General features: G+C 39.9%; 1 protein-coding gene across 5 annotated transcripts in view; it reads right to left on the minus strand.

Annotated features, from left to right (window-relative positions):
• Positions 1–5,526: 5,526 nt before the first annotated feature.
• The window catches only part of LOC124214320 (KH domain-containing, RNA-binding, signal transduction-associated protein 2-like), a 124,846-nt gene continuing 115,633 nt past the window's right edge, over positions 5,527–14,739 (minus strand). For 3 of the 5 annotated variants that reach the window (XM_069134477.1, XM_069134476.1, XM_046616575.2), the window contains one exon: positions 5,527–7,460. In XM_069134477.1, coding sequence (XP_068990578.1) covers positions 7,388–7,460 — 73 coding nt within the window. In that variant the 3' untranslated portion in view covers positions 5,527–7,387. Of the gene's footprint in view, positions 7,490–14,739 lie in introns of all 5 variants that reach the window. The other 2 variants (XM_046616578.2, XM_046616577.2) reach the window with 2 other exon arrangements.

Consider the following 14,739-nt stretch of genomic DNA (forward strand, 5'->3'; position numbering starts at 1 on the left):
CCCGCGTACGCGAAATCGTGATATTTTCATATTTCGGCTCGGTTCATATACCGCAACGCTCATTGCGTTTCATAAATCACCCAACTTAACGGTTCTTGCAAATGGAGAAGTTTTATCACGCAACGCAGAACTTGCAAGCTCGAGAGAAAATCTCCGTTCTGAAAGTGACGTGAATTTCTGTTTTCTTATTACGTCTGCAATTAGACGCGTTTACTTGATTTCGCAATGACAAGTCTCTGCCGGGGATTCGTTGAAGCGCGGCGTTCTAGGTGCGAATGTGTAGTTTGAATGGGAAATCAGGAGATTAGCGAGCCATTCCTAGAGGGCGGTAGACCGGCGGCGGCAAACAGTTGGCGTTGAAAATAGTTGGCATTCCGCACTTAGTAATTAGTTAACTTGAAGTGTAATTGCCCCGACACGTCGACCCCGCCTCTTTACTTTACTCGCATCGTCGACTCTGCAGTTGGTTTGTCAAGTTGGAAACTCCTTCCGGTTTGTACCCGAAGTTATAACCTGCACCGTGTTACATTCTGCTGCACTGCTGTAGATGTATTATATCTATATTAGGTTGCTCCTTAATAGGGATGTTTTTGAATTTCTATGCTGACAGGGACTTGAACGCTTTTAAATTATTAGAAAAAAAAGTTCCCTGAAAAATTGACCACGCTATGTCAACTCTGAGATAGTCCGCTTTGTAGTCGAAGTATTTTATGGAAATAAAATGGGAAAAAATTTTGTTACTCTTTGAAATTTTACAAGACGTTGACGAATATATCGACAGTAATGGAAAATACGTACTCTAGTAAAAAATTGATCGCTCTACGATCAAGCTCTGATGCATAAAACGATGCGTAAATGAAACCGTTCGTATGTTGATTAACGTTCAAAGTTTAACTTGTATGAAATTTACATTCCGGCAAGTGTAGCTGCGAAATAAATAACTGTAACGTAAAATGTATTGCATTGTATTTTCCAATAATTGTCGGTATATTCGTCAACGACTTACCAAATTTCAAAGATCAAAGAAAGTATTTCTCTAGTCATTTCCATAAGATATACTTCGATCGCAAAGCGGACTGTCTTGGAGTTCACGTAAAGAGCTCATATTTCCGGGTAATTTTTTTTTATATCAATTAACAAGCAATTGAGCCCCTGGGGGTATGAAAATTCAAAAACAACCCTATTAAATATCACCCTAATGTTATAATTTTTCTCTCATGTAAAATCCACCGACCGCCTATAAATTTTCACCACAGTTTCCGTCGCTGATTATTTTCCTTCACCCGCTGACCGATCAACAATCCATTCACGCGTTAATTGCTTTCGCTGTGAAGCCATCTGGACCGCGTTACGTTTGGTATTTGCTGCTGGATTCAACCTGGTTCGAGCGAATGCTGGTTTTGGTTACAGCTAGTTCCGGTTATATCGAACCCGACAGGAACGTAGATACGCCGACTTGGTAAGTGGATTCTGGTCAGGCATTTCATAAAGGAAATACCGTTGTGGTTCTGGAACCCGGCGCGTCCCGCTTAACGAATTCTGCTGCAGCGATCACGTGGATTAAATTTTACGGACGGTGAAGAAAAATTGACAAGCAGATCAAGGCGAGTGCAGGAATTTTGTGGCGAAATCTCCGATTTTCTGTGAAACGTGTGTAATTGACTGATCGTGAGAGCAATTCGCGAAAGAAGGGAAGAAGACCCGAAAACGACGAGGTTAGAAACACTCGACGGCATCTTTGGAGTGGAGATCAACTTTTCATCCCAGACATTCCTGCAAGCTGCTCAACTTCCCCTTAAAGTTTGTCGATTTAATTACGAACCCTATACGGCTGCATAATTTACCGTGTGATTGAAAGTTCTGCAAAAGAAACACAAGTATGCACATGTGACGCTGCACGTGGAACGAGAGTCTCTATTCTTTGGTAAAGGGAGAGTAAATTTCTAATACGAAAAGTTTTAACGATCTCCTAAAAAGTTGGTCAACTCTTCCGAAGCAGGATGAATTCGCGGAGGGGTTGAAAAAATTGGAACGTGTAACGCGAACGGTGATTCGCGTTTTTGAACTTATTTCTCGGCAGCCCCGGAAGTACGATACCTGTACCTAAAGCTTACGGTGCTTTTCGCTGTATGGTGGAAACAGAAACGGAGGAAGGTATTCCATAACTTTCGAGCACGTGCCGAGAGTCTCGCGGTTGTAATTCTGGTCCGGTACTTCGGGCAGCTGGATTATTATACACGCGGTTTCGCATACTTCAAATCCGCCAATTTCATTCGAAGAACATCGAGTTTGGTCTCAAGGATTAAAAAAAAGTAAGCCCGTTTCCATGTTTCCGAATCAATTTCGATCCCGAGACTCGAGGGGTTGTAATTGGAAAACGCTTCGGGCGTTTCGTGGCGAGTGAACCGCATTCTTGAAAATCCTGTCGTGCGAAATTGGAGGAAAAAATCGAAAGACGAAGAAAGTTTCCGGATACAGCTGCCTCGATCACACTCGTCCTGCGTGTGATGAATGTACGAATGTACGAATGCTTACCGCTGGATTCGTAGTTCGTTATATTTCGCTCGTAAAGAGACGCGCGATTGGCGATGCTGGGATGTTCGGGGGTTTACGTTATGACTGGCAGTAAAATTGGTAGGTGGTCGTAGGGCACCCCGGTAATCGTGGGAAAACTTTGGGCATCCAGATAGGACGAGCTATCAGTTGCAAGATGGGAGGATCAGGCTGGAAGTCGTCTACCGTCGACCCTGGTCGAGGGTTTTCCGACTTGCCTGGAATTGCAAGTGGACGAGATATGATCGGCAAACTCAGGCATAACGAGCCGAATCGGAGACTTTTACGCGACGAAAGAGTTTCGCGCTGAGGAGGATTTTTACACATCCGGTTACAATTATATCGGTGAATCGACGATCGGCTGGATGAATTAAGAGAGAAAATATGGTACGTTGTAATTAATGCGAAAATTTTGGAATTGAAAAAATTTTATTCGCCGCATTGGCTGTCACGTAATATTTTAATATATTGTAGGAATGTGAAATTCGTGATTTGATTTGATGTATCTATATAATAACATTTTTTTTCTCGTTTTTTAAATCGAATACATTACGCTGTAAAGATGTTAATTTTAATGCGTCTTTGTGTAAAAAATCTACACACGTACGATGTCTTTATTGATCGGAAATATGAGAAGGTGCAGATTTTTACTTATAGACAATTAATTAACGCGTATACAAACTGCGGCTGGTTTTGCAACATAGACACGTATTATATATATATACATATATATTGCAATTATGTGTGAAAACGTGACGCAGGAAATCAGGTAATAAACTTCGCTGAAACAATTTGACATTTTAATTTGCGTATATTTTAAGTAATTTTACATGAAAGATATTTTTGTTAGGTTATACATTTATTATTATATATTAGCGTTTATAATTGTTATGTTATTGAAAATTTCATTAACATATTTACGGTTAGTTCATTTATATATTTAATGTGCAAGCGAGCCTACAACATTAAAGACGTAATTTTAAACATCAGCTTGCCAGTGCGCGGCGCCCAACTGCAATTTGCAATCTCGATGAAGTTTTGCTCGTTAATCGAGAACGGAGACAAGAAAATATTTTCCTTTTCGCAGTGAGAGAACAAAGTGAATAGTTTTCATCGAAATATCGGTAACACTCGATGTAAAAAAATTGCAACTCGAAGGCTTCAACATTCACTACAAGAATCAATTTCCGTCTTGCATTTTTTTGAAAATTTTCAGCCTCATCGTCGATTACCGATGATCCGGAATTTCGCTACTCGACTTAATCATCGCCTGCAGAATAACGCGCACACAGTAACAAGCAGGATGAAATTTTATGAATAAGAATTTTAAAGATTACAAATTTTTCCTAGGCCACCTCAAATTTTCATTTCAATATCAGATTAATTCTTCTTACCAATCTGCTGAATAGTAGAAAATTTGAAACGGCCAATATGTCATATTTATTAATATAATATTATATTTCTAGCGTTTTAGAAAACGGATCTTTTTCTTTATGTTGTTGTTGTTGTTGTTATTATATGAATAAATTTTCTATTTTAATTTTGTATATAATGTATATATATATATATAATATTCTATTTATTAAGGAATCAGAAAAATTCACGAATAACAGACACAGCACGTTGTTTCTTTTTCTTCATTAAATTATTCTTTCTGTATAATATATATATAAATATAATATATATATATATATATATATATATATATATATATATATAATGATTATTTATAACACGGTGTTTTTCATTTTTATTCACGTTTCCGTTTCTTTTTTATTTCCGTTTCTTTCTCCCTAAGCGCTGGTGTAATATAATCTCATGAGATACATTCAACGATAGATTATATAATATAATATGTAACTACATAGTAAGTTGTCTAAAAACTTTTCTTTTTTTTCTTTTTCATATTAATCTTTATTTTGTCTAACAGTTAATTAGTAATCGGTTAATTTCATGCCAGCAGCGCGGCTTATTCCTCGCGTTCGCCATACGTTTTAATTAATCAATACGTACCACAATTGTCTAAAATTCTTTATTTCTCACTATTTAAATGGTAACATACAATATGCCAAACTCGATAATTTTATCCGACTAAAGGACAACGAATCAATAGACTTTACATCGATACGTGTAAAAGAATAGAACACTTAGAAAATTCGTTGCTCCTTCGGACTACGTTCCTGCATTCATTACAGCGATAAAAACAACGGTTAAAATTCCCGATTATTTTTTATACCACAGCTGAGTGGTAAAATCGATACTTCCTATAATTATGAACGCAGAATTCGTCAACTTGCCCCTTCAAATATTCAAATTTCCCTTAATTATCAACCGCCCGCCGTTAACTCCGAGGACGCTTGACGTAACCGCGATTGAGACTACTAATCAATATTTAATAAATTAAATGCAATATTCCAAAGCGAAGTAAGCGAATACCGTACAACAAGCTGCCTGGTGGCACAAATTCAACTTGAAACACCGACTTTATTTTCTAATAGTTACTTCGATATGTACGTGCAGTGTGAGATGTGTTGGTGTTTTTTTTTTTCTTTTTTTCTTCTTCTTCCCCTTCTATTCTCTCTAATGGTGAAACCGAAACGAACAACTCACGTATTTCTAGTTACTGAATCGCGCGACTGATTGTGAAATTCTGACGATGAGTAACGCGAATTACGTCGTATAATGTCACTACGTATTTGTATATATTACGTATAAAAAGCGCCAAAATTGAGAGCGAAAAAAAAAATTGTAATAAACTATTTATAAGTAAATGAAATGAGAAACCGACAAAACATTCGTTTTTCTTTCTTTCCTCGTTTTTTTCGTTTTTTTTTTTTTTTCTTACTGCGAAAACGGAATAAGGGCACATTTATTGTACACAGAGCGAAACAATGTTCAGAATTGTACTTTTTCTAATATCGTCATGTAATTGTGTGTATATTATATTATGCATATAATTCTATGTAGTATCACTAATTAGTAATTACATTAGGTAACGATTTCTTCGTCTTTTCTCATTTTTTTTTTTTAATTCTTTTTTTTTTATGTTCATTTACCTTCTCACGTTCTCTTTTCGTCCGACCCTTCTTATACGAATCTTAAATTTATACTGAATCTAATTTGTGAACCGAACGCTATACGTGTAGGTGAGAAATAAAATATATAATTTATCTATGTACAGGGAGTTTGTTCGTAATTATTTTTAAAATTTGAATAACACCGCGGGCTGATTTTGACCGAGAAATTTTAAAATATTAAAATTTATTACGGATAGTCCGGAGGACAAACAATATTTTTGTAAATACCTGATTTCACTAACCATTTTTCTACGACACCTTACCTATCTATTTCAACTGATATCACGGGATATCAAACTAGATTTCTCTCGACTAGAACAATGTTGATAAGATTCTAAACAGTTGGAGAAACGAAGTTTGCGTTATTTGTCAAAAGCATCAAATTTCATGTTATACCTTGAGCGTACATGTCGAATTTTCAAAATTCACGTTATGTGGATTTTCACATTATGAGCACCACGTGAATCTGAAAGCTGTTTTGTCTCTCGGTATAATGGTATTTGACTTTGTTTTTTAACAAGCGTTGTATAAGTTATACACGTAAGACGTACAGGGTATATCCATCAATGGTGCCCGTGTTGCACATCGATTAGTAATATTATCGGTACATAATATAAATTTTATAATAACAAGTTACAAAGCCCTGATCGATTCGTACATAATGTAAGAACAATAATATATAATATAACAATTCAGAATAATAACTAATACAAGAGGATCGATGGATTGCGAATGCAATTATAATACATGCCTATGCATATATATGTTTAGGTACATGTTTGCCAAGTATGCTTTTTGATAGTATACGTTGCATATTCGTAGAACGTATTTTTTTTTTTTTTTTAAGCTGAATATCGCTTGTTTTAAGAAATTCAAATTTACTTATTATACACAAATAGTTAGTTATTTTTACGATTAGATTTATCCATTCGAGTTTACGTTTGCTATTAATTATGAACGACAAACTTGGCATATTTAAGTGAGAAAAAGATGGTGGTGAGCTGCAGTCGTTTGGATGAAAATCGATAACAGCTGTGAGAGGAATTATGAGACGTGAGAGCAGGTGAAAAATGGAACGGAGAAATAAATCATCTTATAATACATGGTAATAAAAGTGAAATAAATGGGAGAGGAGTATCTACATCCTTAGCAAAAGAGGGTGCTGATTGGTCCGTGCGAAATGCGCCGTGTTTTGTTTTGTCTTCAATATATTATATATATATATATGTATATGTGTGTGTGTGTATATAATAATTATAAGCGATCCCTTTACACTTATAAACTTTGCTTCAATTTCTTTTATACATATTACAACACACGGCACTAGGTATTTAGTGTGTATATGACAATTTATCCTTTTAGTAACGTTGTGTGCAATTAATTTGATTCCAAAAGCATTAATTTGCATCAATATGAATATAGGTATAATCATATTGTTTGTGGTAGCGGAAAACGTAGACAGAGATAGATATAGGTAGGTGTTATTAGGTATGATCGCTTACCTACGTAATCGCTTAAAACGTAGTTTTTCAATTTATTATAATAGTACTTATATTTGACTCGATAATAATTAATGCGTTGTTATTTTTCCTCTTATTACCCTTCTTCCTATTCCTCAATTCCGTTTTCTTCTTCTTCTTCTTCTTCTTCTTCATATTCTTACTTTTTGGCATTGGCGTACGGTCACTTCGCCGCTGAACTCTGCGGGCCAAGTAATTATACTATTCGGAAATTTTGGACCTGGTGAAAACAGTAGCTTAAACGAGGTTGACTCCCGCCATGAAATCCTCCCGCAGGATGGGAACCACCGTCGCCCCAGCGGCGGCCCTCCTGAAACAGTGGTTTAGAAGAAAAACCTCCTGGTTATTATACATCGGAAACAACACTTGTTACAACATCACGTATCATTACGCTGTACGCGTGGCCAATGACACGTCAGCAATTAAAAGATCACCGTAAAGGACAGTTGTTACATACACTTTTATCTCGACAAAATTCCTCTCTTGCAGGACAGTGTAATATTCATGTACAAAAGCAGAAAAGTTCCAGGAATTTTACGCTCGAACTGCCAACTGCGATGATGCGTATTAAATAAGTGAAAATAGGTTCAACTACAGGATGACAAAAAATGAGAACCCTCGCGTCATTTCAGGTGTAGGTTTCAACTGTCTAGCCGATTTAACCAAACCGCACAATGTCACTACGTATGGTCCGAGAGGAGCCGTAAGAGCATTTTTTGTACTGACAACCCGCGTACTTTTTTTCTCCGATATTTCATTTTCATTTTTTTCGCACCGCGGTAACTGGACACCCTCTCGCATACCGACAGTGAGCCAAGTTGTACCGAAACTAAAAGCGAAGCTCGAACGGACAGCGTCTGGGCTTTGATAATTTGCGGTAACCTCACGTCATCAAAGGCACGCTCGTATAACTAATGATTTATTTCACCAAACAGACCCTCGGAGCTTCGTGCCCTTGAATTTTCACTCGGTGTCACTAAAAAGTTGTCTGAAGTAGTCGAGGAGAAGTTCGCCAACTTTCAAGGCACGAGCTTTTTCACCGGCGACACGTATTTAGCAATGGTAATCGCTTCCAGCGATCGTTGCAAAAAAGGACCGGTTATTTGGTTTTTAAGAAGGATTCGACCGTGTGTGAAGACGGTGAAAGTGCACGGCGTTGTAAAAAATTTTCGTTTTGCCTAAACGAATTAAATAAAAAAATATCCCGAGTAGGACCCACGTCACGAAAGGTCGAAAGGTTGACACACAAAAATCGACGGTTGTATTTTTTCTTTTTTCTTTTACAAAGACCTACGTATCCAAGATTCTTCCGCATACAAAGTTGAGCTCAAGATCATTTCTACATACGTGCGTGAAGATCTCCGTGGTTCTCCACCACCGTGCAGTCCAGGCACAAGGACGTCGAGTTTGCGGGAATGATTAACGTTTCAGCGTGACGCGCACTGTTCGCCATCATCGCTCCGAGCGTGAGTTGGCGACATCCGATGTCACGTCGGCCAATTTCGAATGTGGTGCCGGTGAATATCCGAGAGCGTTGAGGGACACTCAATTGACCATTCTATCGGATAATTCGAATGAGCTACAGGTATGGTCTGAATACGCGAAGCGTAGCTCCAGCGGCGCAAGCTGCGGGTGTAAAATTACACCCAGATATCGTCACCCTTGGAACAAACACGAATGCACGAATCATCGTACCTACGTGCAGTTCGCGTCGGTACTCACTTGTTGAGCCATGAATATTCATGTTTTGTAGGGACTCCGGTTCAGGTCACCAAGGCAATTCCCCGCGGGCAAGTAATTGGTGAGGACCTATTCCACATGTGTCTCCACCCGTGCCAAAGAACCTGCATTACAGAGACGCGGGTGCTGATTGCCCGAAAAATAATTCGCGAGTTTCGCGGGCTTGCACAGCTTTTGTGGGTTCTGATTGAATCGGGATTTCACACCGTTTCAATCCGCACGGCGGCGCTACGGGAGTTGGTAACGATCCAATCGAGATGCTCGCGTCTAGGTGCTAATCTAGCCCGATTAGCGCCGGTAATCGAATTTAAGGATTTTCGAATGATGTAAGAACGGCATTAGGAATCCCACTTTCCGGAATTAACCTTGCGTGTCCCTTCCACCTTGGATTCGCGGCCTTTTGGAAAGGCGGCCGTGCCTCGAAACGCCTGAAAGTTCTGTGCCTTGAGCCGTAAAACCGATTTTATCACCTCGTGAAGAAACGGTCATTTCTCGACACCGGGTCATCAATTTCCTTCGTAGCGGTCAGGCGGGGTCAATGCCAGGGTAAGCCTACAATCAAATCCGCCAATTTCGTAAGGTCTAACTATTCAAGTGCAAATAGCTTTCGATCTGGTAAGGCTGTACGGTCGTCTAGACCGGTTATTGCATCGAAAGACCCCCAGGTCGATCCTTTCGATAGACCGGCAATGGCATCGCGCGTATATTTCTATTTTCATGCACTTAGATATACTTTTGTGCGATTTGAGAGGCTGGAAAGGTTCGCGTCGAAGGCGGTGAATTATTTATTATAGAACTCGGGCGCTCGAAGGACGTTATTTTTACAACATCGGATTCCTAAGCCAGCCGTTTCGATGTATACTTTGATATAGAATTGATTTCAATTAAAAAGTGAATCGTGGGTGCGATGAAACTGCTAGAGCAAAACGGTTCTTCTTTCACCGTTATTGGCAACGATTCAAGTGGAAAAAAAAAATCGTCAACGTGATCATAACTGGCGTCGTAAATGTTCCTCTCGAAGATTTTCCCATGATTCAATCGACTAATATAGTCCAAGATAGTAAACGTCGAGCGTCTACTACTGTTTGACGTCTGTTCTTTTTTCACATCGTCCAAAGTCGAAACTAGAGGGAGAGACGGATGGGCAGCTGCGTATAATCCAATTTTAAAGTTCCCTTGTATTTTCAGATGCTGCAAGCTTCTTACAACCATTGTTCCAATTATTATCATTGGAATTACGGTCTCGCCCTCTGAAATATTAATTATTCAAATCTGTTTCAAACTTCTTACCCAAAGAAGTATCTGCAGAGTGGGTGGTGTAAGGTTGTACCAACACGGATCAATTCTTCGAGAATACTTTACGTGGAATACCTGACACCAGATGTTGCGGGAGGTTGAATAAGAGCTCAAACTTGAAGGAATTATCTGTAGAAAGTTTTCGTGCTTATGCCAAGGTTGTAAGAACTTGAATCTGAATCTGACCCCCTCCCATCTCTGTACATATCCGAATAAATGTCAAACGAACGATTCTCTTGATTTCGGGATGAAATGTTTCGAATTAGAGAGAAACAAAACTTCAACTCACGTATCCAACAACACGAATTTGTAAAGCCTACGAAGTCTGGCTTCATCCCTATCACAAATGCTTTTCAGGAGTTTCGTCAATAACCGATTTCGGTTCTACGGTGAAGGTTTTCACATTTTTCTTTTGGTCTAAAGAATGGAAGAAAAGTGACCCTAAATTTCCACATCGATTGCTGCTACAGGTCACTCGAATTCCCAATATCTGTCCTGAGAAACGTGAGTTCCTCTGCACACTTCGATCACTTTTGAAATTTGTTTTGCACTCTGATAGAAATTTTGTAACAGGATTTGATTTCTTGCTACGAATCTGATCACTTCAATAACCAACCTGTAGCTCACAAAGACGTCGAAACATGTGCAAAAAAGATAAAACCTCCCGGATAGAAAAGGTGATAAAGTGCGGTTGAAAGGGTCATGGAGCAATTTGGAAGGTCTCAGATTGCCGGAGGATCAACGAGGTGCTTGCGTTAATTCTTCGAGTACCTACACGAAAAGCCGAGAGTTTCACATATTGCGGCTATGCGCTTCTTACAAAGGGAATAGACGAGCTAACAATAAGCTGCTTGTACTTTTTTGCGGACCGAGTGTCGAGCTGCCAGGCCACGCCGCGTTAATAAAAGAGCACAGTAGCCGGAACGAGAAGGGAGAATAAAAGGGGAAGGAGGAAGAGTGTGTTGTGTGAGGAAATAAAAGGGCGAAGAAATTCTCCCGGAGTTACTGGCGCCGTCTGTCAGCGTGCGGAAATGAATTATTGCACACAGCTCGGGTCGTCGCCGATGAAGAGGAGCCGGTGTTATTCATTTTATAGACGAAGGCAGGGCGAGAGGTGAGAAGACTCCCTGTTTTGTGCATTTATAGCTCGCTTTACGAGACACCCGGTCATCCATACGTGTTGGATCGGGGAAGGCGATGCCAGGCGGTAACATATCGATGACGCAAATATCTACGCTCATATGTGTAACTCCGATCGTAAAACCACTGGATTAGGTGCAGAAGACTCCGAAACGATCCTCTAAGTTTCGTATTATGTACCCCGTGGAGTTCCGGAAGAGAATTTCTGACATCTGTGATTGGGACTCGTTTCATCGATATTTTACGACTCGCGTCGTGCGGCGAATTCGGGGCGTTAAACTATCCGTAAAGATCGGCGAAGGGCAAAATTACGTGATTCTCGATCACTCCGAATCGCGCACTCAGTACAGCAGAAACATGCTTTTAACGTTAACGCGTACTTTGAACGGGTCGGAAAAATTCTTCCCTTCTTTTCGAAGCGTTACTTTGCCCTGAAAGAGTAGTTTAAAAAATGGAGGGCGGTTTCGACTTCGCTGATAACTTCCACGCGGTGCGTATAAATTAGGACGTAGAAACTGCGAGTTTTGAACTAGCTTCTCGATTCTCTGGGCAGTCTGGCCAAAACTACGGCTGGAAATATCCCGCAACGATTACTGGGCAGCTATTATTGCCATTATCAATGGAAGTTTACGGTCAGTTTCAGCGGCTCAACTGCGAACCGAAATTTCAATTACAAATGGTCGAACAACACCGCCTGAGTTTGCTCGATAAAGGAGATAAATGGGGTATTTAATTGACTCGAAATTCAGCCGCTCTACTTTCTTTTTTTTTGTTCTTGCACTCCTCTCGCATTCGCGGCTACGATTAGGATTTAGGAGATTCCAGTTGACAGATAGCGAACCCCTTTCGCCAATTTATTCTCACCTTCGGGAAAACCAATATCTTGCTTATTGTCGTAGATTTCGCCATTTCGCGTCGCTGTTATTAATCACGTTTCGTCGCCCCAGGCTAGATTCGATCATCAATTTCTACTCCCCATCAGCCCTCACGCAGTCATTTTCCCACAATCACGAATGACTAATTCGAGATGGAATATTCGAAAGATTGCGGCTCGCGCGTCGTTCCGCGTCTGCAAATTACGACTTTACAATAATAAAATCCGCCAAGCTTCCGATCTCGTTAATAATTCATGTGCGCAATAGTTCGGGTGAATTTTTACGTGGAAGGTGAGTTTGAATTTTTTCCTGGAACAGATTTGTTCCGCGGGTAAATTACGGCTGGGACGCTCGGTTGGCGCGGTGCGGATCTTTATTCGTCGATTGACCCCGTGGACAAAAAATGCGAAATACGTGAAACGGAATGATTTCTGCGGCTATATCTACTCCGGCTGTAATCCACGGTCGCAGGTGGAGGAACGGAGAGCAATTTCAATTTGATCTCGGCGCTCTTCGCGCGTGGCTCGGCTCTCGAAGCCTCTTAAGTAGAATCAAGTAGGTACCTACTTGGCTTTACAGCGCCAATTTTACAGGTTTTACAGACTGATAGACCTGCAGTTTTACTACCTCAACGGGATTCACGTTCCCCGGAGGTAATCACTCTGCGTACCCGATCAATGATTGAAAGTTCCCATCGAACCCGATCCGCTTCTTTAGCTCGTTTCAATCGATCAATCCGTCTTCTCGAATTGTTTATATTTTTATTTATTTTTTCATCCCGGCACGGACGGTGATGTACAATGAAAGAATTTTCATTATTTTCCCGAGTCACCGTATTTTCAACGCGGAGCTTCCGGTCTTCTGACATTTCGTTTTATGATAATAAGCAAAAGTCAATTTGCTTCCCTGTCGTTACGGACTTGCAGCGACGGGGTGAGATTGGAGTATATATACATATATAGGTGTATTGTGCATAATTTAAAAAATTATTACCGAGAACAGATGAGAGAAGAACGAGTGTATCGCGTAAGGAAAAAATATGATTCCTCGAGGGTCGTTGAGACGCGGGGGAGACTTTGACGTTCTAAAATCTGCCTCTCTGGTTATTTTGCAATTTATTTGAATCATTTCGTGCTTCATTTATCCGCTCGTTCGCCTTCCACGTTCATTTAGTAGGAATTAACTGCCGCACAGGTGCTTCAATTCCGCAGGGCAACAAAGAGTGGAAGAAAAGTAGACACCAATTAACGTGGGTGGAGATCTCATTCTCTTTGTCTCTCTCCCTCTCTTTCTCGTTAGGTATTTCAAATTTCTCGTTTCGCTAATTAGTGCGCACGTAGATTACAGAAGAGAATTTTTCAACTAGATTAACGTCGTAATTACTCGACAATTTTGACCCTCTCTATTGATTTTATTCTCACCCTTTAAACCGGTTCAACTTCTGTCGCTGGTTTCACTTCGTTTCGGACCCAGCTGGGCTAACGAGCTGAAAAAGTTTCTCGTGTTATTATTATATATACACTACGAGCAGTGTATGCGAGAGTCGAGTTTCGGGCTTGTGTCAGAAAAGCGTAAAAAAATCTGAAAAAAAGAAAACGAATGAAAAAAAAACCGGAATCGCACTCAACTTTGCGGAAAAGTTTGCCAAGTTGTAAAGAAAAAGATGTGCGCGTTCACCGGTAACGGCGCCCCTCGTTTCTGAAGCAGCTTTTATTTGCGAAAAGGAATGTAGGCGACTTGCATAAGTACGGGGCTTCGGGGGCGTGGCGGTTAACTATAATTTAATTAAAATTCTGTCTACTGAGATTACTAATTAAACTTGAGATTGTTTCGTTGAAACCTTTCTTTCCTTATTTTTTATTACACTCACCGTGAATAAGTGGGCACTGCAAGTTTTAAGAACCAAAAAAAAAAAAACAAAAAAAAGAACAAAAGGAATAATCTCGGGTAACAAAACGAAACACGCACCGGAGTGAATTCAACTTTTCAGTACGGCACGTATACATATATAAGTTATAAGTTCTCTTTCTCCCTTTGAATTTCACCTTTTAAACTAGTTCTATGAAATGCTCGTCATGCAGACGACGCAGAGCTTTGCCGTACTTTTGAGAGCATTGCTACCCGTTCCGCGAATCCATTTATTGCTATCGCATTTCTTCTTTCTTTTTGCAATGAACAGATTCGAAACACTTTATACTGCAAGTGACGAACCTTGAAAGTCCGCGTTTTTATTCCTTCGCTCTTTTGTGCCACCGAAAGTTGAAGGGGAGGTTCAAAAATTGTCGAAAAGTTTGCGCGAATCACCGTTTACGACGAACCGCGCGAACTTTCTCTCCGTACAACATTTCCACCAGACTGAATTGTGGATACGTTGAAATTGCGCGAGCGTACGTACAACTTTTAATTAAGTATGCGTAGATCCGAAGCTGGCCGTAATTCGACCTTATACCACGCCGTCTGTTAAAATCTAATAAAAACTTGGAGTTATTCAAAATGAGATGTATCTGTGATTGGGGAACTAACGAAACTTTGACTCAC

Source organism: Neodiprion pinetum, chromosome 3, assembly GCF_021155775.2.
Source record: "Neodiprion pinetum isolate iyNeoPine1 chromosome 3, iyNeoPine1.2, whole genome shotgun sequence".
Lineage (NCBI taxonomy): Eukaryota > Metazoa > Arthropoda > Insecta > Hymenoptera > Diprionidae > Neodiprion > Neodiprion pinetum.